We start from the raw sequence: 23,255 nt of genomic DNA on the forward strand, positions 1-23,255 counted from the left end.
GTGAGATACTACACGGTACGGCACATGATCATGAATGACTGGCGTTTAAATACACTGCGTCCTAGGGTAGCTACACTGTGATTCGCGATGGCATGTGCTTTTTCTGACTCCATATTCCATATATAATGTGTGTCGGAAAAGCTTCATATTGTTAAAAAAAAAAAAAAAAAAGATTCTCAGGTAAACAATAACCACAGCAAATAAGTAATTTTTCTTCATATCACCCTCCACTAAAACTTCATCCAGCCAAGAGGGGGAAAATTTAAAGGATAAGGCAGAGGAGGAACTCTCAACTATATTCAAGAAACACAAAATTATACTATGGAGGGATCCATTATTCATCTCAGATACATTTTTCATTTAAGAGTGGGCTGGATATGAGCAATGATGAATGCATCGCCCAGGATGCAATTTGTATGTAAAATAACAGAAGATTACAGAATATGTTTTAAGTGCAAATGCAGTTTGTTGCCATCTAAGTAGAAAATGCATTCCTACAAAAAGGAATAAGACCTGAGTACCATGATGCTGCCTCATAAAATCATTTAGCCTATAGCTAGGCCTCTCGCCGGTCCATATAAAAGGGTCACAATGACAGGCTCAAGTGATGAATGAGTCGACTCGAGTAGATTTTCATTCATATAATATACACTACCTCTTGGCAGGCCATTTGAACATGTGGGATAAGTAAGCCGAATAACTATCCCTAATTCAACTTACATCCTGCTCAGTAGCACATTTTCCTTGAAATCCTTCCTTCTGCAGTGAACACACGGAGAGCAGACTGCTCACTGTTAGGTACATGTCTACGCACAAGTGCACACAAACACACTACAGTGTTTCGCTGCCTGCCAGGCACCCACATGTTCCTCTCAGGACTCGCTCTCTCCTCATCAGCTTCACTCGGTGCACACCGTTTCAATTCAGTGCCTCTCAAAGACACACAAAGAGCCTTCCCCTACATTCAGCGTATAAAGATTGAATACAGCCTCCGAACACAAGACATGCCCACCACAGAGCATGTAATACAACTCATTACTGGGCACGCAGGGTGCAGAGGGCTGTGATGGGAGAGACAAGCACACCAGGGGAGAGAACAGGGGGCTCTTACACCAACATCTCCATCTTTCCTCACAACTAACAGAGCTCTAAAACCAGCCTTAATAACTAAAGCAATCCCATTGATTTTTGCAGGTTCTCTGAAATAAGTCTTAGAACAGCGTTGAGGAAAACCAGAAATACTTTTAACACTTTAGGTGAGAGTGTCACAGAGTCTGCAGAGCCACAGACATCACTTGCTACATGATTAATAGCATTCAGAGGTTAATTCAGGACAGAGTCACATCTTCCCCTCCTGCCTCTCTTAAATTGTGGTTGACCCACAAGCAAAGTGTGTCCAATCACAAAGAGGCAGGGGGACAGTGTATGTGGGTCAGCCACATTGATCTCAGCTCCTCGCTGCATGGCTCTGGGGTCAGGATTTGTGTGCTGACACAAGGACACTAGGTTTGGTATGGTGCACATGGAGGCAAAGAAGGAAAACTGTACTTCCAGCGTAGGGAGAAGAAGAGGAAGGAGGACTGTGAATGGACTAATCCACCACTGCGCAAGGCCTCGTGAACCTTCCTTAACCTCAGGGCAATTGTATGACCTGAGGCAAAGCATTACACACATTAAGAAGACATGAACTTCAGTGCACTGGAGTTTCAAGCACGCAATCAATGGGACCACAGGTGCAAGCATTTTCTGCAAAGCCAGTGAACTGCCCACTGTTTTTTTCCACCCCTCCCAGGATTACAGTTGAACCTGTTTTTTGCACTCTGTTCATATTAATGTCAGCAATAATAAAGACCTGCAGCACAGGAAACAATAAAAAACGAGCGTAAGCTGGAGACAGCTTTTGGAAGTGGGCTGGAAACAGCACGGGGAGTCAGGCGAGAGGGCAGGATGTGAGGAGTCTGTCAACTTCTCCCAGTCTGCTCCTGTGTTTGCTCGCCTCAGACTGAGGGGAGCAAATGGGCCTAATTCACACTGGCTGTGTGTGAGTGTCTCTGCTGTCTAGCAGCGTGAGCGGGAATTAGATCTATGGTTTGTAGCCTTCATCCCTTCCCAGACAGACTTGTTCCGGCTCAGAGGCGCTGCCTAATCCGCACCTCTCTCCCGCTTGCACTCCCGGAAAATGACTTCACACAGCTGCCTCCCTCAAACGCCCAACGCAGCAATTCTCGTCTGACTGAACTCCCCTTAAAAAAAAAGAAAAAAAGGGAAAAAAAAAGCAGCAGACCTCCCATAGCTCATTTAACATACCAATTCCTCCCCAAAGCCCACCCATCCTACCCCCACCTACAGCCCATGAGATGAAAACAACAAGGAAAACAACTACTAGCCCCACTTGATAATTTAAGGGCCCTTTTCTTCAGAGAGTTGTCAAAATCAGCAGTACAGTGGGAAAAATTCAGAGGGAGATGAGCGGGTACAGTGGAGTGCAGTGGTAAGTTTTAGATCTACGGGTGTCCAAGGCTGAGGCTGCATGGGTATCCTATCACCTAAGGGTGTCATCTGGCCCCTCCGGCTCTTCCATCATCCTCTTACGTTGTATCCATCTACCCATCCACCAAAAGGATGAGAAGAGAGTTCAAGCGAACATCACTTCACAGAGAGCCAAGTTAGTTCTAACATGAAAACCAAGATCTTGGTCAGGTGGTTTCTTCTGGCTGTTGTCAAGGACACAATCATCCTAGATAGAGCAGGCTGCGAGAGGCCTGCTCCCAGGCACAGTGGCTTATTTGGGTCATGCAGGGTAACTCAGGATAATGGCGGGGACACTCAGACAAACACTTGAGCCTTGAGGACAGGAAACCGGGAGAGGCCCTTCTTATAAACCAAAGCCTATCTAATGGCTTTTATCTGTTTCATGAATACCCCCACCTACCAGACTGAGCCATGAAGCCTTGCACTCCTTCACTTGCTTTTGTGCTATCTCAGAGCTTCTGCAGTGATTTCCAGATCCTGAAGTGCCATTTTAGATCTCCGGGGAGAGTTAAGTGTAGAATATTTCGAGATGGAAAAAGTAAAACGGGCAACCAGTGTCTTCCATGCACTCAAATCAAAGCATTTATAAGCAGTCAAGAAATGCGGTGTAGTTTTCAAGAACTCCTGAGGCAGCAGTGAGAAACAAGTGATATTACAAGAAAAGGAGAATGATTAAAGCCTAATATGGCATAGTAGAGAGGGGAGAGAGAGGTGATTTATCCCTTCACGGCCTTTTGACACTAAATTAAACTGTTGAGTCCATTCCCCCGTGCCAGCTAGTTATCTTTCCAGGCTAATTTAACACTATAATTTACATTCCATATAAAATACATCCTGATGTGGTGCTGTCAAGGCCGTACATCATTTGCAGAGAGTGCTCCAGTTTCAGTGAAAAGGACAGAATTAGATCATATTCATGATGCAATTAAACACTTCAGTGGGAATCGATGTAAAACCGATGAGCCCTGAAAACAATGCATATGGCTGAGAACATTAGAACACATTACCTACCCTTGGATCCCTCGCTCCACAGACGCAATTTAAAATCCTCCACCACTCCACTCTCCGTCTCTCCAGATTCATAACGCACAGCGATAATAAATGAATTTTTCACAAAATTATTCAACTACTAAATTGCCCATGGTAACTGAGTATCAGATGAAAGTGATGTGAATTATTAAGTAGGGAAACTGTTTGTTCTCACCATGGGTGTAATAATCAGCCAAATGAGGAAGAGAAGGCACACAAGAGGGGCAGGTTACAGTAAAAGGAGATCTCATAATAAACATCAGTGTTGATGTAAAAATGGGAAAACTGTCTGCCGTCTGGGCCTCCAGCTGGGTTGATGGTATCGACCAATTTCCCTAGGGCGGCAGTGTGGGTTTTCTTATGGATACAGAGAGGAGAACATTACGAGGCATTGCTGCACATTCTCATGTGAAACTGGCAACAGGCCCTCTGGAGCTGGCAAACCACTGCAACAGCCAGCCACTGTTACACCATCTCACCACATTTTACATAATCAGACAGACAGCGCAGCAGACCACACACTCACACCGCTCCACTCCAAATCACATCAACTACCTGTCACACTCCTCTCCACAGACATCACACTCACTTTGACTGGCTTAGAGCCCCATATTAACAAAAACTCAAACACCTATTGCAAGGAAAACTTTTTTTGGAGTGTTAGTTTCAATAATCACCATCTGCCTTTTCAATTCTTCTCACCAATTCATTGTCAAAACCCAAATGTGTTGATAGTAAGAAAGCAGACAAATATAATGAAATTCAAAATTTAAGAGCCATACAGGGGGCAGAGGTGCAGCAATTTGTAACCATTTCTGACAGGATGAGTTGGCCTCTCCAACTGAAACAGTAATTATGCTTAATGGCCCTTTAATCTGTCCATCAGGCGGGAGGTGAGCAGCCGGGTCAGCCTAAAGTGCTCTGGGCATCACAGTGTGTCAGGGTACAGTCAGAGGGGTGAAGCGCTCCACTAGGAGTGCCTGGAATGCTTGCTCCAGCGCACTACGTCAGCAGGCTGCAGGACACGGCCTCCCCCCACCCACCACACAACACACACATTAGTCAACACATCATACACCTCCTGACAGCCTCCTGCATAAAAAATTCTAACAACTGGGCGAGTATGTGAGCAAACGGAGGAATGTGCCACCTGACATGTTTGATAGATTTTGACAAAACCCTGATCATCCTGGATTGGATGAGTGATGTTAAACTCAGGGAGAATTCTGATGTATCATGTCCAGCTGCTGTCGTGGCACTCTGCCAACACCATTACGCGGTAACTCCGACTTTCACAGAATCACAAGTGATGAAAGTGGGGTTGGAGTTCACCTAATTCCAGTTCACACTAGAGATCCCAGGTCAACTCCCTTACATACCTTGACAGTCACGCGTGTCTGAGCGCCGCTGCGCACAGACAAAGCTGGGGTGGAGAGAGCATTCCAAGCAGAGGGATGGCAGTAGGTCCATCCCAACAGCACAGACACAGGGTCCATACCAAAACAAGAGTGAACAAATAGTACCTTTGTACCCAGAGTCATTTGTACCCGGCTCAGGCGCCTGGCTATCTAAGAGCCTGGCAGATAGAGCTCCTAGTCCCAGCTATGCATCTGCACTTGTTCTGTATTTGTTATCTTGGACAACCATTCTCCCTCGCCGTTTCAGTGGCCAAATGGAGAGGGGGGAGAAAACGAATCACTCCTAGACCTACTCTGGTTGTTCCCTCAGCTGTCAACACTTCTCACAGACTTCACCCCCGCCTAGCCACGTCGATACGGAGAAGTGACTGCCGTTTGCTTTATGATTGCCTTGTTTTATTCTCTGGGCCAGGTTTTTCTCAGCCCTCACAGCTCTAATCAGACCGCCTTGCCTGGACAACAGAGCCATTGTCTCTTTAAGTGAAAGAGGCAGTGGATCAGTGAATCCCCTTCCATTTTCCCGCTTTATTAGCCCAGCGGCACACTACTGTTTATACTAGTGGGTATTCTGTGTTTGCTGAGAACAATTACAGTGTGACAAATGATCCGTCAATGCCATCTATCAGGCCAGAGCTGACAGGAATCCTATAGACAGGGCAGCCATTCGTCCCCCACTCCCCATCTCTGGGGTCCCATGCTTTAGTATCCATGACAACATGCAAGCCACTTGCCACGCTTGCCACTTCACAGTGAGAGATGAGCGCCCGTGAGTGGCTTTGAAAATTAGCCTTTGACACCCCGTGTTCCACTGCACTCCCACCCTTCCAGCCCACAGTCCAGCCCCTTTGGGAGGCCTCTGAACAGCCCCAACCCTTTTTCACATTCAGACTCACACAAACACAAAGGCAGACACATAGCTAGGGACTACCATAAACATACCTCTCCAGGTCTCACGGTGTCAATTTTATTGTGCCTGAGCTATAAGATTCTCAACATTAACCTCACAGCTACATTACCTACCCAGCAACGGAAAAGAAAGAGACGCGCCAACGTGGCCAACATCCATAAAGCAGGGTGAGAAATAACATGGGCGAAACAGAAAGGTTGAAAAGTGCCTGAATGCACATGAGCTGCCAGCACATTATCAGACAGAGCCAAATATCTGACCCCTCCTTCTCACAGTTCATGAATGATTTTCAAAAAATATAAATATATATCCAAAAAAACAAAACATACTTCATTAAATGCTGGAAAACATTTGTTTCTTAGCCAAATAGCAGAGGTTCACTATGTCTCACCTTTTGGCTTAACAGTGCAGGAAAGATGGATGTAGTGGGAGGGGATTTAAATGTATATGCACTACAAATCAAACTGGAAGACTTTACTGAAATACTGTCAAGAATATCAGGAGGTCAACATTGGAGACATACAGAAAATACTCAAATATAAATGCATAAACATTTGCAGATTTACCAAATCACTAGTCAAGTATGAGAGATGTTGTGGGCTAAGCTATGATTCCTATTTGACTCCCAGACACACCTCTTTGGGGTTGTGTTTATGCCATAAACTACACTTGGCAGCTGAGGATCATATTACTACCGTGAAAGAAACAAACAAAGCTGTGCAAACGTGCTGCACTGTCAGAAGCAACGGTTTTACGGCTTGTGATTAATCATATTTGGAGAAACATTAAAGGGAAAGGAGGAAACTGGCTCCAGCACTAGGAGGTAAGGGTGTCAACTGATATAACCCACCACTGACATCAAGCAGAGCCAGCTAGCTCATTGATGTGGCAGCGTCTCATTTTCACCAGTTTGGAAGCAGACAGTTTTGCAGCGCCTTGCGGTTCTTAATTATCTTCCGACTTTGTCTAATTCAATCAACACAACTCAGATCTGGCTGCGAAATGGCACTCACATCCCCTCAAGCTCAGCAAGTCAAAAAACACTGAATAAGTGGAACAGTCAAACTGACAAAATGGCATAGCACATGAGAAATAACTGCAATTTTATCTCCCGGGCTGAGACCACATCCACAGCAGAGGGGACGGGGTGGGGGGCCTGAGAGAACAGCCAATCAGCTTTTTGTTTTAAGCTACGAGGCTGCGTTCGAGTGGTGGTGGTGGGGGGGGGGGGGGCGACACAGGAGTCGAGTGCTTTGATGACGCTGCAGATGTTGTCTTGCTGAGCAGTGTGAGGTCACTCTGCTAGGCCGAGACTCATTAGATCCCCTGCTCGGATGCTTCCTGGCCAACTTAACATCCTGTTAACACAATGGCTTCTAACTATGATGTCAGGATGACACGCAATGTCTCTCAACTTTTTCACAACCATACATTTTTGAGAGAGTACATGACAAACATGCCAGAGACTGTGTGGGCACATACACACAGAGAGAATATGAAAGGTCATTAGGGATTAAATTGTCCGCCAATTTACAGCCTGAAAAGTGAGTGACATAATGAGAGGTGGTGGGGCGGCTGAGCCCAACCCACCAAAACCCTTTCCGACCCCCCCAGACCCCCACCCACCCCTCGCCCCCTGCCCACTATTCCCACCCATTCACCTCCCATCTAATTCCGAGGGCCACAGCATTATTAGATTTTGACATTATTAGCTGAAATAGCAGAGGCCCTGCTGTCATTATAAAGCCTTTACTTTCGCGCTGACTGCCAAATCTGTTTTGCACTAGCTACAGACTGCCAAACCCAACAATGGCAGATTAGTGAAGCCCTTCTCCTGTTGCAGCAGAGGTTAATATAAAGTGACAGGGCTAAGTCCGCTCCGATTAAGTACGCTGAGAGATATTACGGCAGTTTGTTACATCAGATCGTTATTGGATTAAACAGCATGCACAACAATGAAAGTTTAATTTTAATTTTCAGCAGGAATATAAAACAGGCCCTGAGAGCGCTCCTGTCAGAACAAAGGCAGCATTACAATACCTTCTTGTTTCTTCTTCCCCTTTGCCATTACTGGATTGGCAGACGTGAGAAAAAAAATGATGGCAAACGAGGATGTCAACCCTCAGATTTTTTTCTCCCTTTTGGTTAATACATTATTTAGAAACCAACAAAATTCAACTGCACTTTACAAACCAGAAATTGGTAACCTGAAACATGAGGAGATACAGCAGGTATCAAAAACAGAGCGATGTAATTTTCCTGCCCCCCACTGTTGACTGTTTTGGCCACTAGCACTGTGCTGAGCATAGCTGGCTAGTGCATTGTTAGCCTAGCACGAGGTCACTGCACCTGACCAATAAGCTGTTATTAATCCTTACACATCATCATCGCCATCCATTAGCCCGTCCAATTTTTATGACCCTCTCCTTTATTAGATGAACTATCAGCTGTCCATAGTTGGCAGAAATATGGACTTTCTCTCCAACACTCCCATCTTCCCAGAAGGTGTTGGCGTGCTGGGCCAGGTAGAGAAACCTGACGTCCATCCAGGGGAGTGGAGTGTGGGGGGGGGGGTCTGCCAGTCTCCTGGGGTATTCCCCACTGTCCCGTTACCTCCGATAAATCTCAGTGCTTTACGATTAGGTACATAAAATGAGTCATAGATCTGGACGGTAAATAAGAGCTTGTCAGTGGGGCTGACGCCAGGCCCAGCTCCTCCTCCACCTCCTCCTCTGCCAGATAGTCCCTCTGTACCACAGCCATCAGACTGCTGCTATTGAGCTGGGGCTAAAAAGGCTCCAATAAATAAGCCTGATATTTCCCTCAGGATGTCTACGGTGCCACCCAGAAGCACACTTGCATACACTGAACAAACAAAAATGTCCAGCATCAGAAACAGGACTGTCTGGATACTAACAATGTTTTATTTCTTGTTTTTCAAGTCGTCTTCAAAACAGAATCACTCTCTATGTTTCTAATTACTTCTGTCATATTGAAAAGCCAGGAAGTCAATGGATCAATCCATTTCAAGTATATCCAAACTATATGCTGGACTCCAAGACACTGATGTCTTTTAATGGACCTTCAATCCATACTTGCAATTAAGCATGCAAAATCTCCCGTTAAGTAACTCCACTTACAGGGTATTTACTCTGGTGCTGTTTGGGTGTTTTTCAGAGTGCGAGACGGCGAGAGCAGCGGCGAGATGACCTGAGGGAGGAGTGATGGTCTCCAAATGCACTGACACAATGATGGACACTTCCTCTGCAGCGCCAGCTAATCATTGTTGCCGATTCGTTTACACTAGTCCAAAATGACTCCCTGAATGACCGCCTTTGCATATTAAACAGACAAACAGACAATAGGGACACTCTGTTGGAGGACACGAGAGCAGCTAAACACCAACAGTGTTGTGATAGTCCCGGGAACAGCAGACTCATAATGCTGTATGTACAAATGGGAATCCAGCTGCTGATTGATAGCATATTAAACAGAAGCGTGTTACTGCCTATCCACTGCACATTTTGACAAGGCACCTGCAAAACTGTTTTCAACATACATCAGCACCTATTCAGCATAACTGCATATAAAGTGAACTGCATCTCACCGTAACGAGAAAAAGAAGGCTATCAGAGGAAAGCAGAGAAAGTATATGGCTACAGGCAGGCAATCAGCCAAGAATTCAAAATTCTTTTGATTTCACCCAGTTTACACTGATATATAATCAGAGAGAAAAGAAGTAAAACACCGCAACAAAGAAATTCAACATTTTCACTAGTGAGCAAAAAATGTAAAGCAGTCCTCAGTGCTTCTTTTTGGCAAGTTTGGAACTTAACAAGGAGGATTACATGGCAGACTGTGGTTTTTATGTCAAGTCCGAACTCTGAAACATTTTTTTACAGGTTAGACCATCTGATTTATATGGTTGTTTCATTAAGCGTCACTGTCAGTCAGAAATGGGAGCAGCAAAAATATGAAGCCGAATCCAAGCCACAATAAATAAGTGTAATTTAACTAACTGATCATTGTTATTCATGAGTTTTTGACCTTATCAAAAAGACTTTAGTCACAATACAATATATACCTTGACAATTTGTTCCCATTGAGGTAATGGAATATTCACGAGCCTACTCAAGACTGCACAGGGGTGCACCTGAACAGAAGACACAAGAAAACCTAATTACATTAAGCAATAGTACACCAACATGTAATTATGCCTGTGAGTCAATATGCCATTCTGCCTGTATGCCAACATGCCATTAAGTCGGGTCAAAATGTCACCGTGTCATTTGCCAATGTGTCATTCTTTCAATATGCCAGTGTGTCATTCAATATGTTATTATGCCATATATTACAGTCAGTATACAAATTATGTTAGCATTAAGCCTGCACGATATGAGTACACAATGTTCAACATTGCAATCACGACATGTCTTGCAATAATTTAACAATATGCATATTAGTGTGCAGTGTCCATATTAGCTATACTGGGTCTTTCTGCTTTCATAGCTATACTACAAACATAGACCCCCAACAGTGAGTAGCCTTTGCCTACTGAATAAAGAAATTGAAATCATTTTAAACATGCTTTCAAATACAAGTAGCTAATCTGAGGGTCACTGGCAGCTCGCTGGGGCTTCATCTGACTGGTTAATTGGTGTGTGGTGTGATAGGTCAAATGTTTGCTTACTGTGTAAATGATTTGTATAAATTAAATATATTAGGTAATCGTTGGGTTTCAGGCAGCTTTTTGCCATGTGCGTGTTGCACATATTCATACTGCAATGACAAAAATACGACTTATGGGTGAGCACAAGTTAATATATAGAAACTACAGTATATTTCCCCCTTTTCTTAAAATCATGAAAACTGAAATGGTCAACTTGATACCAACCTTTAAAAAGGAAATGCAGTCAGTGTTCAGCTAACTACAGTCTGATGTTTTACTATTCTTTGGCGGAAATCTTCCGTTTATTTTATTCCAGCTGTTCTATCACTGCCTCAGCGTCCTTCTGTTGTATTGTTCCATGTCATCTGCCCTGTCGTTAATCTGCCCTGACTAGCAGGTGATCTGAAACTTGCTTAAAATAAAAGCTACATACAGACAATATTATAACATTATATTATTATAATAGTCACTGTTATGAATCCATGCAACGACTGTTCTGCTTCATCGTCTTTCTGCTAATTCTCCCACCTCCTCTAAGTGTCCGGCTCTTGTGCACCACAGGATGTACAATATGCAAGATTTAAGGTTTAAATTCTTTACAAGACTCATTCAGTAAAAAATTATACAAAAGGAGCACATTAAACATGATAAACAAATACTTACACATTTTGGCCAATAACCTCTAAAGTTCTTGGTGTACAAATATATTTTGACCATACCGTCTATGATTTTAGGAATTTTTATTTGCTAGAAAATTTTTTACCACCTAAACAACTGACACAACCATCTCCAAATCTGCCTGTGTCATCTTCATGCACCATTGACTCAGCATTACTGACAAAGTTTTGAGAGTACCTACCATCTGACTGCTCATGGCCAGTCCATTTTATGAAATCAGTATCTTCTTGTGAATGTAAAGTCTAGCACAACGCTGACAAACAAACAACATTTAAAACAATTTTAAACTGGTCCTAACAACAGCACAAATGCCTGTAACCTGACCTCCCATTAGTTTTAGAGAGTATCATGTTGTTACACTGCAAATGAACGCATCACTGAGAATCACCCCATGATGAAGTAAATCTGTTAAAACACAATGTAACAGCTCTGGGCCAGTGAGTGGCACCGAAGTGACCGTTGTTCTGCAGTTCTTCTGGAGCACAGATCCCACTACTAGTTTCTGATTTTAGTTGTCATCACCGTCATTTTATTATGTATGTCCAGCTCTATTCCTTTAAAGCAGAAAAATGAGAGCATTTAGCTCCCATTTTGAGCTAAATGCTTGAGCAAAAAAAACATGTACAGTGCAATTTAAAAAGTTGCATACTTAATGTGAACAGATTTCTTAATATTCTTTCAACCAAGTCATTAAGATTAGTTAGAAGAACAAAACACGGTGGTGGTCTCTACTTGGTGTGCTATTTGGGTTATTAAAGCTTCAGTTTATGAGGTGTTATACAACACAACGCTGTCCCTGGGATTTTAAACCTCAGCTAACTGACATTTTTAGTGTTCTTTTTTTGCTCAAATGTTTTCCAAATGATTTCAGGGTTGTTGCTGACATGAAAGTCAGATGTCTTCAAGTAGCAAGTGGCATTATTATAGAGTGATACATTTGCCCTTATAATTTTGATTTTGTTTTTATATTATTGATTCATCTTTTTACTTGGATATATTGATTTTAGCCTGTCAGGACAGAACATCATTGATTTTACAACACATTGCACCATTTGACCTTGTTTACTAAAATATTTCACTGTATACAAAGGACATTGTGTGGGCAAGTCTATTTTGCATCCATATTCTATTTTTTAGCATGTTTTTTCATGCATTTATGTGAGCATTTTCTGCACAGTGATATACAAGATCATGTGACATGTTACATGTTACAGTGGTCCTCCTTATCCTGTCGTGTGTTCTTCATTCTGATCTTTACATACTGAGGAATGTTTGAAATGATCACACAATGAATATCTGGGGGATGTGCGTTTAAGAACCAGGTGTGCATAAATGAGGAGCACTCTGAAGACGGATTATCTCCTCATAATTCTGCCTACGTATCGAGTCATAACTAGACGTCGTCAGCAGTTGCAGAGAGGATCTGAACATTAAGTTTATGGGCTCCTCATTATTTAACATGTTAGGGTCTCCCCACAGCCCAATGAAATTTCTGATGGCGGTATTACAGCTAGTTTGTTGGCTCCTCACTCCTACTCACTACTTATGCAGATGCAAATGGGTAAGAGAAGTCTCTTTGGACAGACCCACACTTGCACAAGAAAAGACATTAGACTAATCCACCTTTCTGCTCTGATGTGAATAAATATTCAAGACTGATCTTCCAAAGGGCATGATCAGAGAGGGTTGGATTTGCTGCCGTAGCTTTGGTGGTGGTGGTGGTGTTGCTGTCGCAGACATGCATGATGAGGCTAGACCCCTATGTGGACAGGCCAGGGACTGCAGTGGTGCAGTGGTCTGAGTTAGCTATTTCCTGCCTCTCCATCTGCATACAGTAAAAAACAAACATTCCTGTAAATAAAGACGGCTGTCCAGCAACTGTCTTCCCAGCGACAATGATATTGACCGTAGTCAGATGCTCCGCTGATTAAAAATTGATCCATTTTGAAAAATCTAATCAACTGAATAGGATTCTTTCATACGTGGGGTGGGGTTGGCTCCGTTAGCTGAGGGGTGGAGTGGGGGGTGTGAGCAGCTGCTGACACAGACAGGCAGACCTGTTATTAACCCCTGCACCTCCATGCAGCCCCCTGCACCCTGCTCCCCAGTTCACATCCCCCTGCGCCCCGGGACTAGACACGGCCCAGACGGTTTGAATTATTCAGCAGTCTGAGAGAGGCTCCGGCCACTTGGCCTATTAATGCCTGCCAGTAGAAGCTAGTGGCTCTAATGGCCAGTCCAGAGGAGTCTCAGTTCCCAGTGGACAGGAGGAGGGCTCCTAACGCTAGGCTGCAGGGGATGTGAGAGTGAATTCATCAGGGGCCGAGGTCGCGGCAGGTTAATGATGCTGCACGTCTAGACGGACGCTGGACTCACACCCTGCCCAAAAGGCAGTGGGGGATGGCGTTGCGATGCAATAATATTTTTATCTTTGAAGGAAAGCGAGTCCTGCAATATTAAGTCCTAGGGCTGCTCTATGAAAAAGTACCATTGTTGACTTTGACCATGATCCACAATTGACCTGAATTTTCCCCCTTAAAGATAAACACTATGAATATTTCCATGCCCACTGATATGACCAGGCCTCATGTTATGTTCTGCTAGGCCACCTGTTATTAAGATCAAATGAAAAGGAAGTGCAGTAACATTTATCACAAAAGGATAAAATGCTCCGACATTGCTGAACATTATTCATAATAGAGAGATTAATCCACAACCTAATTCTGATTACTCACAGCCCCTTCTCATCATTGCACAAACAATCCCAACAGTTGGAGAGGGCCCTCAACTCCATCACAAAGTCACTCAGTAATCAGGGCATCTCCCCCAGAGAGAAAGAGGATGAAGATCTGGGTGCCTCTTTGGGAGTGCCTCATGTTGCCATGCGGTCTATCACCTTGGTGAACATGTGTATCCGCTTGTAGTCAACAGCAGCAGCATGCATGACCTGGTGGCATCTGCCTAATAGAGAAAGCTCTCGGACAAAAAGTAATCACCATTGCCCCAGAACACTCATCATTCACTGTGAGGGTAAGTACATTATAACATCCAGACTGAGGAAGGTAACTTATTATCATCGGTTGGAAATTTATACACTTGAAGGCTGAGTTTTCTGAGTGGGCTCAATAAGTCTGATGAAGCAGAATGAGTTTAGCCTTCAATAGGTACCATCTGTGCTGGACTATGCCCCCTACTACACATACTCTTCCCTTATCCAAGATCTAATGCCAAGCACATTTACTGTTGAGGTCAACATCGCTGCCATAATTGAACCAAACCAAGGACATCCCGTGGAAGGCTACAGAGGGGAGGCAGACACACCGCACACCCATTTACACAAATGTAATTTCCACAGCTCCCCTCACTCAAGGTGACCAAGCACATCATTCAGAAGTTCATGTGAAATGGTCCTGATGGCCTCATCGCAGCAGAGGCTCTCCTACAATCAAAACAAAACAGGGAAAGCATGCAGTGGGAGGAGCTCCTTCATAACACAAGACATCCTTTCAGAAATTTCCTTGCAGAAATGCTGAAAATGTGCAGACCAAGCAGAAAACTACATGCACAGCAGACTATTATTTGCTAGGTTGTAGCTAATAATCATGTGCTTACTTATCCTAAAGAAACACTGTATCACAGTATAAATATTGGTACTGCATTAATAGTCAATAGGATCATTTCCACATAGCATCAAGCTGAGATAAAATATTGTAAGGACAGATATTCATGTGGGGTCTGTACAGATCTCCTGCAGTCAAGAACCCAGGAGGACCCAGAGGACTGTCCACTTCACATGTATTTCCCTTTGTTTGTCACACAAGTTGACTTCCCACCCCACTCCAGCTCCACCACCACCTCAACCAAACTTCGGATCCTTAGGCATACCCTTCCTCCCGCTGCATACAGCAGAAGCCTGAAGCAATGTTTAGCTAAACCTGCTGGCCTACGTAGGCAGAGAGAGTCCCCAGAGGGCTGAACAATCAGACAATTTCAAGATCATGAAGCATTAAACCAATCCCGGCAGGGTACACTAATTAAACAGCCGAGCCCGGCACAGCCAACCAATCCCCACAGAGCAATTAAATCCATCCCCTCTAAAACACTGTGGAACCTGTCTGGGGAAAACTGCCGAGGAGTGAGAGAGAGGGGAGAGAGAGAGAGGTGGAGAGGGGAGGGGACGAAAATATCATAAAATTCATCTGGAAAAAAAATAGAAGAAAAAAACTATAGGGGGAATGCAGCAGGAGGCTAACAAGGGAAATTGAAAAAGGAGCGACTCAATTCAGTTCTTTGTTCTTTTCTCTCTTTTTTTACATTAAGATTCAAAATGTCTACCTTTTCTCCAAGCTGAGGGGGTGGGAGGGGTGGTGGTGGTGGTGGTCTGTGACCACATTTAAATGCAAAAATAGTGACCCTGTTGCGATCAAAAGTTGCATATTTAATTAAGATTACAAGGTCTGTAAAGCACTCGTGAGACAGAATAGCCTCAAGGCCTATATTACACACCGGCAGAGCTGCTAACACAGTTGCAAACCCTGATCAATACCCCGATGCCTTCCACTACGAAAGTAAATGAACAGGTGACAATGGATGCATGACATCACTGAGCTTTTCAGAGAACAACAAAACCACATAAAGTGAGAGGCAGTACAGAGATGAAGAGTGGTTTTGGCATGATACTGTACCTCCTACACACCGACAATAACTAATTAGACCGCATGCGTTAACATATATAATTGCTGACATTAATAATGGATAATAAATCAATAGGCTGATATTTTTCCAAAAGCCTACGGTTAGATAGCCAGATTTTTGTGTTATGTTATTTCCCTAGAGAGGCTCTGACAAAGTGCAAGTGTATTCTGGTGGTGTTGAAGAGGAGCCGAGAATACCAAAGGGGTATGATCAGAGCAACTGCAAACCCGAGGTGTGGACAGGGAGATAGACTTGCTCTTTTCTCCCTCGACTGAGGCGGTGTATAAATCACAGAGCCCAGCTTCATGTCTCCACTTCCTGTTCCTCTCCATTAAAAATGATAAACTGTACCTCTTGAAGCCACTCGCTCGCTTTAGGGTCCCAGTTTGCACCTTCCTGGTGAAGAAGCGAGAGCGCGCGGCTCAGATTTATTCCATCCCCTCCCATTGTTGGGGATGAATAAGAGAGTAATTAACTGTGTGGGGGTAGCAGCTGCACAAAGACAAGACCGGCTACCACAACAAGCCTGATCCATCTGCTTTTGCTATAACACACCTTTTGTATTATTTTGACAAATAAGAGCACATCTGCTTAGTAATAACAAACACTGGTTTAACACTCAAAAGCCCACCGAGAGGCCGTCGTTCCTGGGTCTTCTCTCTTCCCCCTTAAATGAGGACAAATGGGCCTTACAAATAGGTGGCACGCACAAGACGACTATTCCTCCAGCCTGGTAAACACACTCAGAGCAGTGGCACATAATGAGAGCGGCTGAGATCCCCAAAGACAACCTGGAGATGGTTAGTGAAGCATTGATCTCATGAGTGTGCCGGGCCCAGGAGCACCCTTCACACCATGCTAACTCACACTACATGACAACCAACGTCAGAACACACACTGTGCCAAAGTCTGGCGCTTGCACACGTTTGGGAAATAAAAGATATGCTTTTTTTTGTAAGCCTTTTTTTTAAGTCACGAAGGACGAAATGGACAATAGAGGAACAAAATACAGCAAGTGAAACCCTGCTAAACACAGCTGAAGCACGCTAGGCAGAGAGGCAGAGAGACGGAGAGATAAACAGAGAGTGCGAGAGGGCAGGGGGATTCTTTGTAAGCCCGGCAAAATGAACAAGAAGGGACGGGTGCTCAATACGTCTGCAGTGCCATCAGACAGTCAAAACAAATAAAGCCAAGGCCGCGGTGGAGAATCGCAGCTCAATATGGACTTGCTGGGCATGGGACTGGCTGTCAGCAGGGAGAGAGGACACAGCTTTATACCCATGCCGATGAGCCATTACCTCTCTCTCCTCCTGATGCTTCCGCCCGCCTCACTGTGAGGGAAGAAGGGGCTGCCCTACCGCCACGGAGCCGTCCTCCAGCAGACTAATGTGTCCCTGAAGTTTTGTTAAAGCTGGTTATTTACTCCTGCAAAGCAATTGCTCCAGCCTAGGGGCAGCAGAACGGAGAACGTGCTGCTATGAAAAATCTGGCGTCTCTTGCTGTGAAGCACTGTCAACTACCATGGGGGAGTTCCTCCTGAAACACAGGGGGTACAGCTTTTTTGCCACAGTGCTTTATAAGAGAAGACATTAGAACAGCAAGACTTCAAAATCAGACATATTCAGGAAGATGAAAAAACCAAAATAAGACAGGATAATGATAAAACTCTAAGCACACATTAGCCACAAGAATTCGTGATCAAAACTATCATATCATATGTCCACATGATGTCAATACTTTCAGCTGATCTGGTTCAAATGGCAGTTTAAAAGGTCAGTTCATCTGACCTCTGGCAATATCTGTCCATGTTTCAGTTTTATTTGCTCCGGTTTGGAGATATAAGTTTCTGAGATTTCTGCTCAACCCCAATACAACTGAGGTGAAGGGAGTTTCATTTGAGGTGCTCACGGCATTGAAAACACTTAGCAGCACCATCTCTTTCCAGAATAACAATGTCTATGTCGCTCAGTACAATCCACAGAACATGCCCCAACTGTTTTTTTTTTGTTTGTTTGTTTGTTTTGTTTTTTTTTTTTTGTGGAGACTATTTCTTTGGTAAAAAACTATTGTTCCAGCCCTGATCAGCACTCATATGCACCACATAGCCACATCACTCCCTCCTAGGAGTCAGACATTTTAGTTACAGAGGAGCTCATAAAATTCCTTGTAGGAAGAAATGTTAAGAACTCATCACAAAGCTCTCGCTCGTAGCAAGTAACAAAATAAAAAAAAAAAAAACAGCACAATTTACTCCAACTAACAAAGGTCTCTCCATTACAGTCAATACAAATCATGTAAAATCAAAGATGGCGTAGGATTTCTCTTTCACTGGAGCGCTATCAGCAGCAGTGTGCTCAGTGCTGCCACTGCTAGTGAGAAGGTGTATTACTGCAGATCTACTAAATAAAATGGTATTCTATTACTTGCATTTTTTTTATCTGACACGGTTTGTATTGATAGTAATGGAAGAGACCTGTGTTGGTCAGAGTAAATCATTGTTTTTGTTGCTTATAGGTCACTAAAGAAGATTGCCTATTTTTAACAGTTTTCCCATAACAAATTTTATGATTTATCTGGGGACTGAAATGTCTGATTTCCAAGAGATAGCAAGAACAAGGATATGAAGCATGATGCCGCTGTATCAGGGCTATGAATTGTTGTTTCTTCAAAGATACTTGCTGCAGCTGTAATTTTTTGAAAGCTGTTAACAACAGTGAATCCGACAAGGAGCCATTGCTGCATGTCATCCCCTCTCCCTCTCTCTCCTTTCTTTCCGATTCATCTTCCATTGTCCGGTTGGATTAGATAAAGGATCCCCCCCCCAAAAAAAACAACAACAAAAATAAATAAAAATACTAATATGAAAGCTATAAACAACAGACAGGAATTTACATTCACCAACACTGCACTGGGCTGGAGGCAGAGATCTCAGACATATATGTCAAAACGCAGGAAAATAAAACCGAAGCTAAATGCATGACTACATATCAGTCAGGCAAGTTATTTATATAGTATGCATGAACCAATCCTTTCATATCACAGCTTTCAGGATATTTCAAGCATACAATCACTGATGTAGACTGTAACATCATCACACCCGGCCTCATCAAAAAGCAGCACATACAGCAGTCTGCAAACAGGAACACAAGCAAGGCAAAAATGATTGGATAGGTATGGAAATCTACTTGAAGGAAGGTCAAAGTGATTAAGCTGACATTAATGACAGGCCTAGTCTTCCTGTGAGAATGCTCACCGTAGCTGTCTCTAAACCCATTTGTCATTCTGCTTCCAACGCTGAAGCATCTGCTTTGAAGTCTGTACCACTAATGCTACACAGAGAGGTTAAACAGCTTAATGCTGAAGTCTGTTTCACTCCTCTCGCTCTCTAATGTTCCCTGCGTTTTATGTACCGGGGGTTAGGGCTCTTGGATTTCACATCTCAATTTCCCCCAGATAGTCCTGTAAAAGCACCCCTCTTTCTTATTTGCTTTGTTGTCACTGTCAAAGGACGAGAGGGGCAACCCGAAGGATGTGGGACCGTGACAGACATGCCCCACCCATCGATTCACAGAAGCGGTAATAATGAGGCATGTTGAGAAATGTTTATACGGGAGGCATACGCTACTCAAACCGGTGCTGATTATGATGATGGGGCAGCTTTTACATTTAAACACAGCACTTAATGTGATGGAGATTTGAGAGACCCGACAACAAAAGACAAGTCTTCAAAGTTAGATAATGAGCAAATACAGTATAGCTCCACCATGGAGGTCAACTTTAAGGCCTTTTATATATCACAGCACAAGAATAAACAGATACAGTCATTATGATAAATAATACAAGATCTGAGGCACTCTGGACTTCCTTACTCACCACTACAATGAGATTATGCTGATGCATTTGACATTAACAATATTAGCAAACAAATATATGAAAGCATGAATGAAAGGGAGACAGAGACCGATTTTCACAGCCAATTTGAGATTGCAGGGTTAGCGTGTGTGTGTGTGTGTGTGTGTGTTTGTGGGGGAGCTACTGGCAAACAGCACACAGAGCAGGCTGGCAGCGGAGGCAGCCAGGCTCACAGGCTGCAAAGCAATTTCACTGTTTGGCAATACTGTTGTCTCTGTGTGTGGATTAGAGCTGACACCAGAGCAACTGAGTCATGCTAAATGTAGTACAATCACAAGCTTTTGTTCCTGATCTAAAACCCCAATGCCTCTTAGATTCATGGAAAAGAGTGTGGAAACAAGGCTAAAAAATGGTAACAAGTAAGAGGAGCACTATTTCGCCGTATGAGCCCAGCATTGCGACATCGCTATAAACAACAGAGGGATGAAAGTAACTGGTAGTAAAGGCATGGAGCCCAAGTTTTTAAAGTAAAATCAAATAAGCCTTTTTGTTCTGCTTTGATGATATCCCAGCAATTCTTTTTTTTCCGAGCACTTAAAGGTTGATAAAAGGCATATGTGTGATACATCAATGACAAACAGAACAGATCAGATGATAAGAATAAACATAAGCACAACTGTAATCAAATGCATTTCTACCTGGTTGGACCACGCATCCTGGCTCAGCAAAGTCTTTCTACAGGCCTAATGCTCTCTCTTGCTCTCACTTTCTCTCTCTCTCTCTCTCCAGGTACTGTATTGGCTCAGAGCTGTTTTTGGGCCTGGCAGGACCTGGCAGGACAGACCCTGACCCGTCCTTTTCATGCTCGCCCACGGAAATGCCATCTGGCTAGTGTGAATGATTACCAAAGCAACGGCCGGGTGACCTGCAGCCAGCAGGAACCAAGGTCACTCCACCTCAGCGCTTTGCACTTTCCCTGCCCTCTTTTCATCAGCCTGCAGGTGAATTATTCATCCTGTACAACCTGGAGGCACAAATTCACTGCACAAACAATACAAAACTGCACACTCACTTTGCCGATATGATAACTTGTAACGAGAAAATAAATATTCCAGCGTGAACTCTAAAAGTAACAGCTCGTAGATATCCTCAGATATAGCGAGAATACTATTCTGTATGGACTTCAAGATGGTGAAACGGCTGTAATGATTTCACACTGCCAGAAACTGGTTCCAACCATGACTGAATGAGAAATAAGTGAGTTAATTGATTTCTGACACATGTAGCAGACAATGTCACATTTAAACTACGGGCATGTTTGCAACCAAAGGCTTGTAAGAATATTTACCAGAGCCGCTGACAATAATATATTGTGATCAAATCCAGTGAAATATTAAAAGAAGAAAATTTAAAAAAAAAAAAGGTTAATGTAACATGATCATTAGCAACACCATGGCTAACTTCATATGATTAACAAACCAGCTGGAAAGCGTAGAAAGAGCTCTCTCCCGAGCAGAAACAGAAGTCAAAGCCAAGGTGCACAATTCATAGTGCCTATAATTGAAGCCAATTTAGCTTATAATGCAACTTGGTAGAGAAATATGTTTATTTCTGCAAGATGGCATCTTTACAAAATAACCTGTTTGCAAAATTACCCAGGCGATTAACAGTGTTTTCACAACATCACTGTATGTGAATATAATCCAAAAGCTCATGAAGGGATACTGAGGGGCAGGCACCTAAACCACTGCCATCCACCTTCAACCTATTGGTGAAATCATTTAGCCACCTTTATAAACTGACAATAATGCTTTCACAGTAGATTTAGGCACTACTATTTCACAGCAAGCAGTATATCTAAGCGTTTCATTTTACATGAAGATGAGGTCATTCAAGGGAACACAAGCATGAACTAACAATTTTCTGTGGGTATCATGTTTTTTATTTCTTTATGGTATCAGTGGCTATATGCCTTATGATGATCACTGACCGGAAGCGAACCTCTTTACCATATACCCCTACAAAACTGCTCATGACACCAGGTAATGTCTTGGGCATCGTCATGGGCTACTCAGTCACACTGACTGAAAAACCTTGAATGTATACATGTATCATCAATGTTAGTCGGTCCTCTGGAGCCGGACTGAACCAGGACGAGAGCCGGCACAGAGGACGCTACATGAAGCCGCAACAACAACAACAATAGCTCCCTCGCCCCTCTGGATCCCAGCCTGGACGAGAGAGAGAGAGGGAGAGAGGGAGAGAGGTCCAGCGGCTGGGAGCTGGAATAACACTCGACCAACATAAGGCAAACGAGAGCCACCAGATCTGATTTCTCCTCCTCGGTAGGCTTTTCCGAGGGACCCAGACTGCCATGCTCCTGTCATTTCTCATGTTACAGAACATCAGTCAAACGGCAGAGACGTTGCCCTTGCGCCGGCCGAGGCTGATTTACAAACATTAGCGGGGAATACAATTACACAACCCCCCCCCCCTTTCGGCCGAGCAGCCCTATGCGGCTTCAGGAGAGAGGAGAGGAAGAGATGGGGGTGGACACTGAAAACAGCGTTTAGCTTTCCCAACCTTATTTCAACGTTTGCTTTCAGGAATAGAAGCGTACAGCCTGTCAGCAATGTGGTTTATAAATTCAACTTTCGGCTCAGCGGGTTAAGCTATAGGCTACGGAGCTGACATGCTATTTAGCGGCACTGTTTCGGTACACGTTATGGCTGTGATACGAACAAACTGCTCACCTGCCACATTTCTCCACGCTATTTAACTACAAACACTGTCGTGCCGGCGACATAACAGTCCAGCGCTTCAGTGTTTAAAGACTTTAAAGCTCGTCTTGTTTCAAACAACCAACTCGCTGTATGTTGCACTACCACTGACGACTAACGTGACTAAATGTACAGTCTACACAAATGGAAAATAATATTCTCATAAAAATAAATTTCGTAAACGTCCACAGAATAAACTTTCCAAATCACAAATAAAACTTCCCAACATGCAAATTCTTCAAGATGCAAAAATGTAAAATTACAAGAATTGTACTATAGCCTACTGAAAGATGCAGCAGCAACGCAACGGCCGTCGACACAAACCGCATAAAACACTAAGCTGGGTGAAAAAGTTACAGCCTACGTCCAAGAACGGAGATTCGAGGGCGCATTAAAAGTTTCCGTACGTGTGAGTACGGCGGTGCTTGTCGCGGACAATAACGAGTAAAAAAAGCAGAAAAGCTAATGCATGTAAACATCAGTGCTGTCCGCGGTGCTGATCCCAGATCGGTGTGGCTAACACAGAGGCTGTGCTGCTCCACGGTCGCTCCACCGCTGATCAATGATTGAACTGAACAAAGGCAGAAGAGGGATCAATTTCTAATAACTATCAATGCAAACGCCGCTGGCTTTCGCCTTACGTTCACCCAAAACAAGATAACACACAGCAGAGTACAGTAACGAGGCATACCGCT

The 23,255-nt window shown here is 43.7% G+C and overlaps 1 protein-coding gene and 1 long non-coding RNA gene across 4 annotated transcripts in view; one reads left to right on the top strand and one right to left on the bottom strand.

The window, feature by feature from the left end:
• Window positions 1-23,255, top strand: part of LOC124057782 — a 1,110,263-nt gene that overhangs the window by 527,374 nt on the left and 559,634 nt on the right. The window lies entirely within an intron of this gene.
• cux2b (cut-like homeobox 2b) overlaps window positions 1-23,255 on the bottom strand; it is an 82,024-nt gene that overhangs the window by 58,303 nt on the left and 466 nt on the right. Inside the window, exon 1 of one of the 3 annotated variants that reach the window (XM_046386219.1) lies at window positions 22,845-23,249. The exons of 1 other annotated variant lie outside the window; for it this stretch is intronic. In XM_046386219.1, the coding sequence (XP_046242175.1) occupies window positions 22,845-22,889 (45 nt within the window). In that variant the 5' untranslated portion in view covers window positions 22,890-23,249. Of the gene's footprint in view, window positions 1-20,478; window positions 22,797-22,844; window positions 23,250-23,255 lie in introns of those variants that run through there. One more of the 3 variants, XM_046386221.1, reaches the window with a different exon arrangement.

Source organism: Scatophagus argus, chromosome 4 (genome assembly GCF_020382885.2).
Source record: "Scatophagus argus isolate fScaArg1 chromosome 4, fScaArg1.pri, whole genome shotgun sequence".
Lineage (NCBI taxonomy): Eukaryota > Metazoa > Chordata > Actinopteri > Scatophagidae > Scatophagus > Scatophagus argus.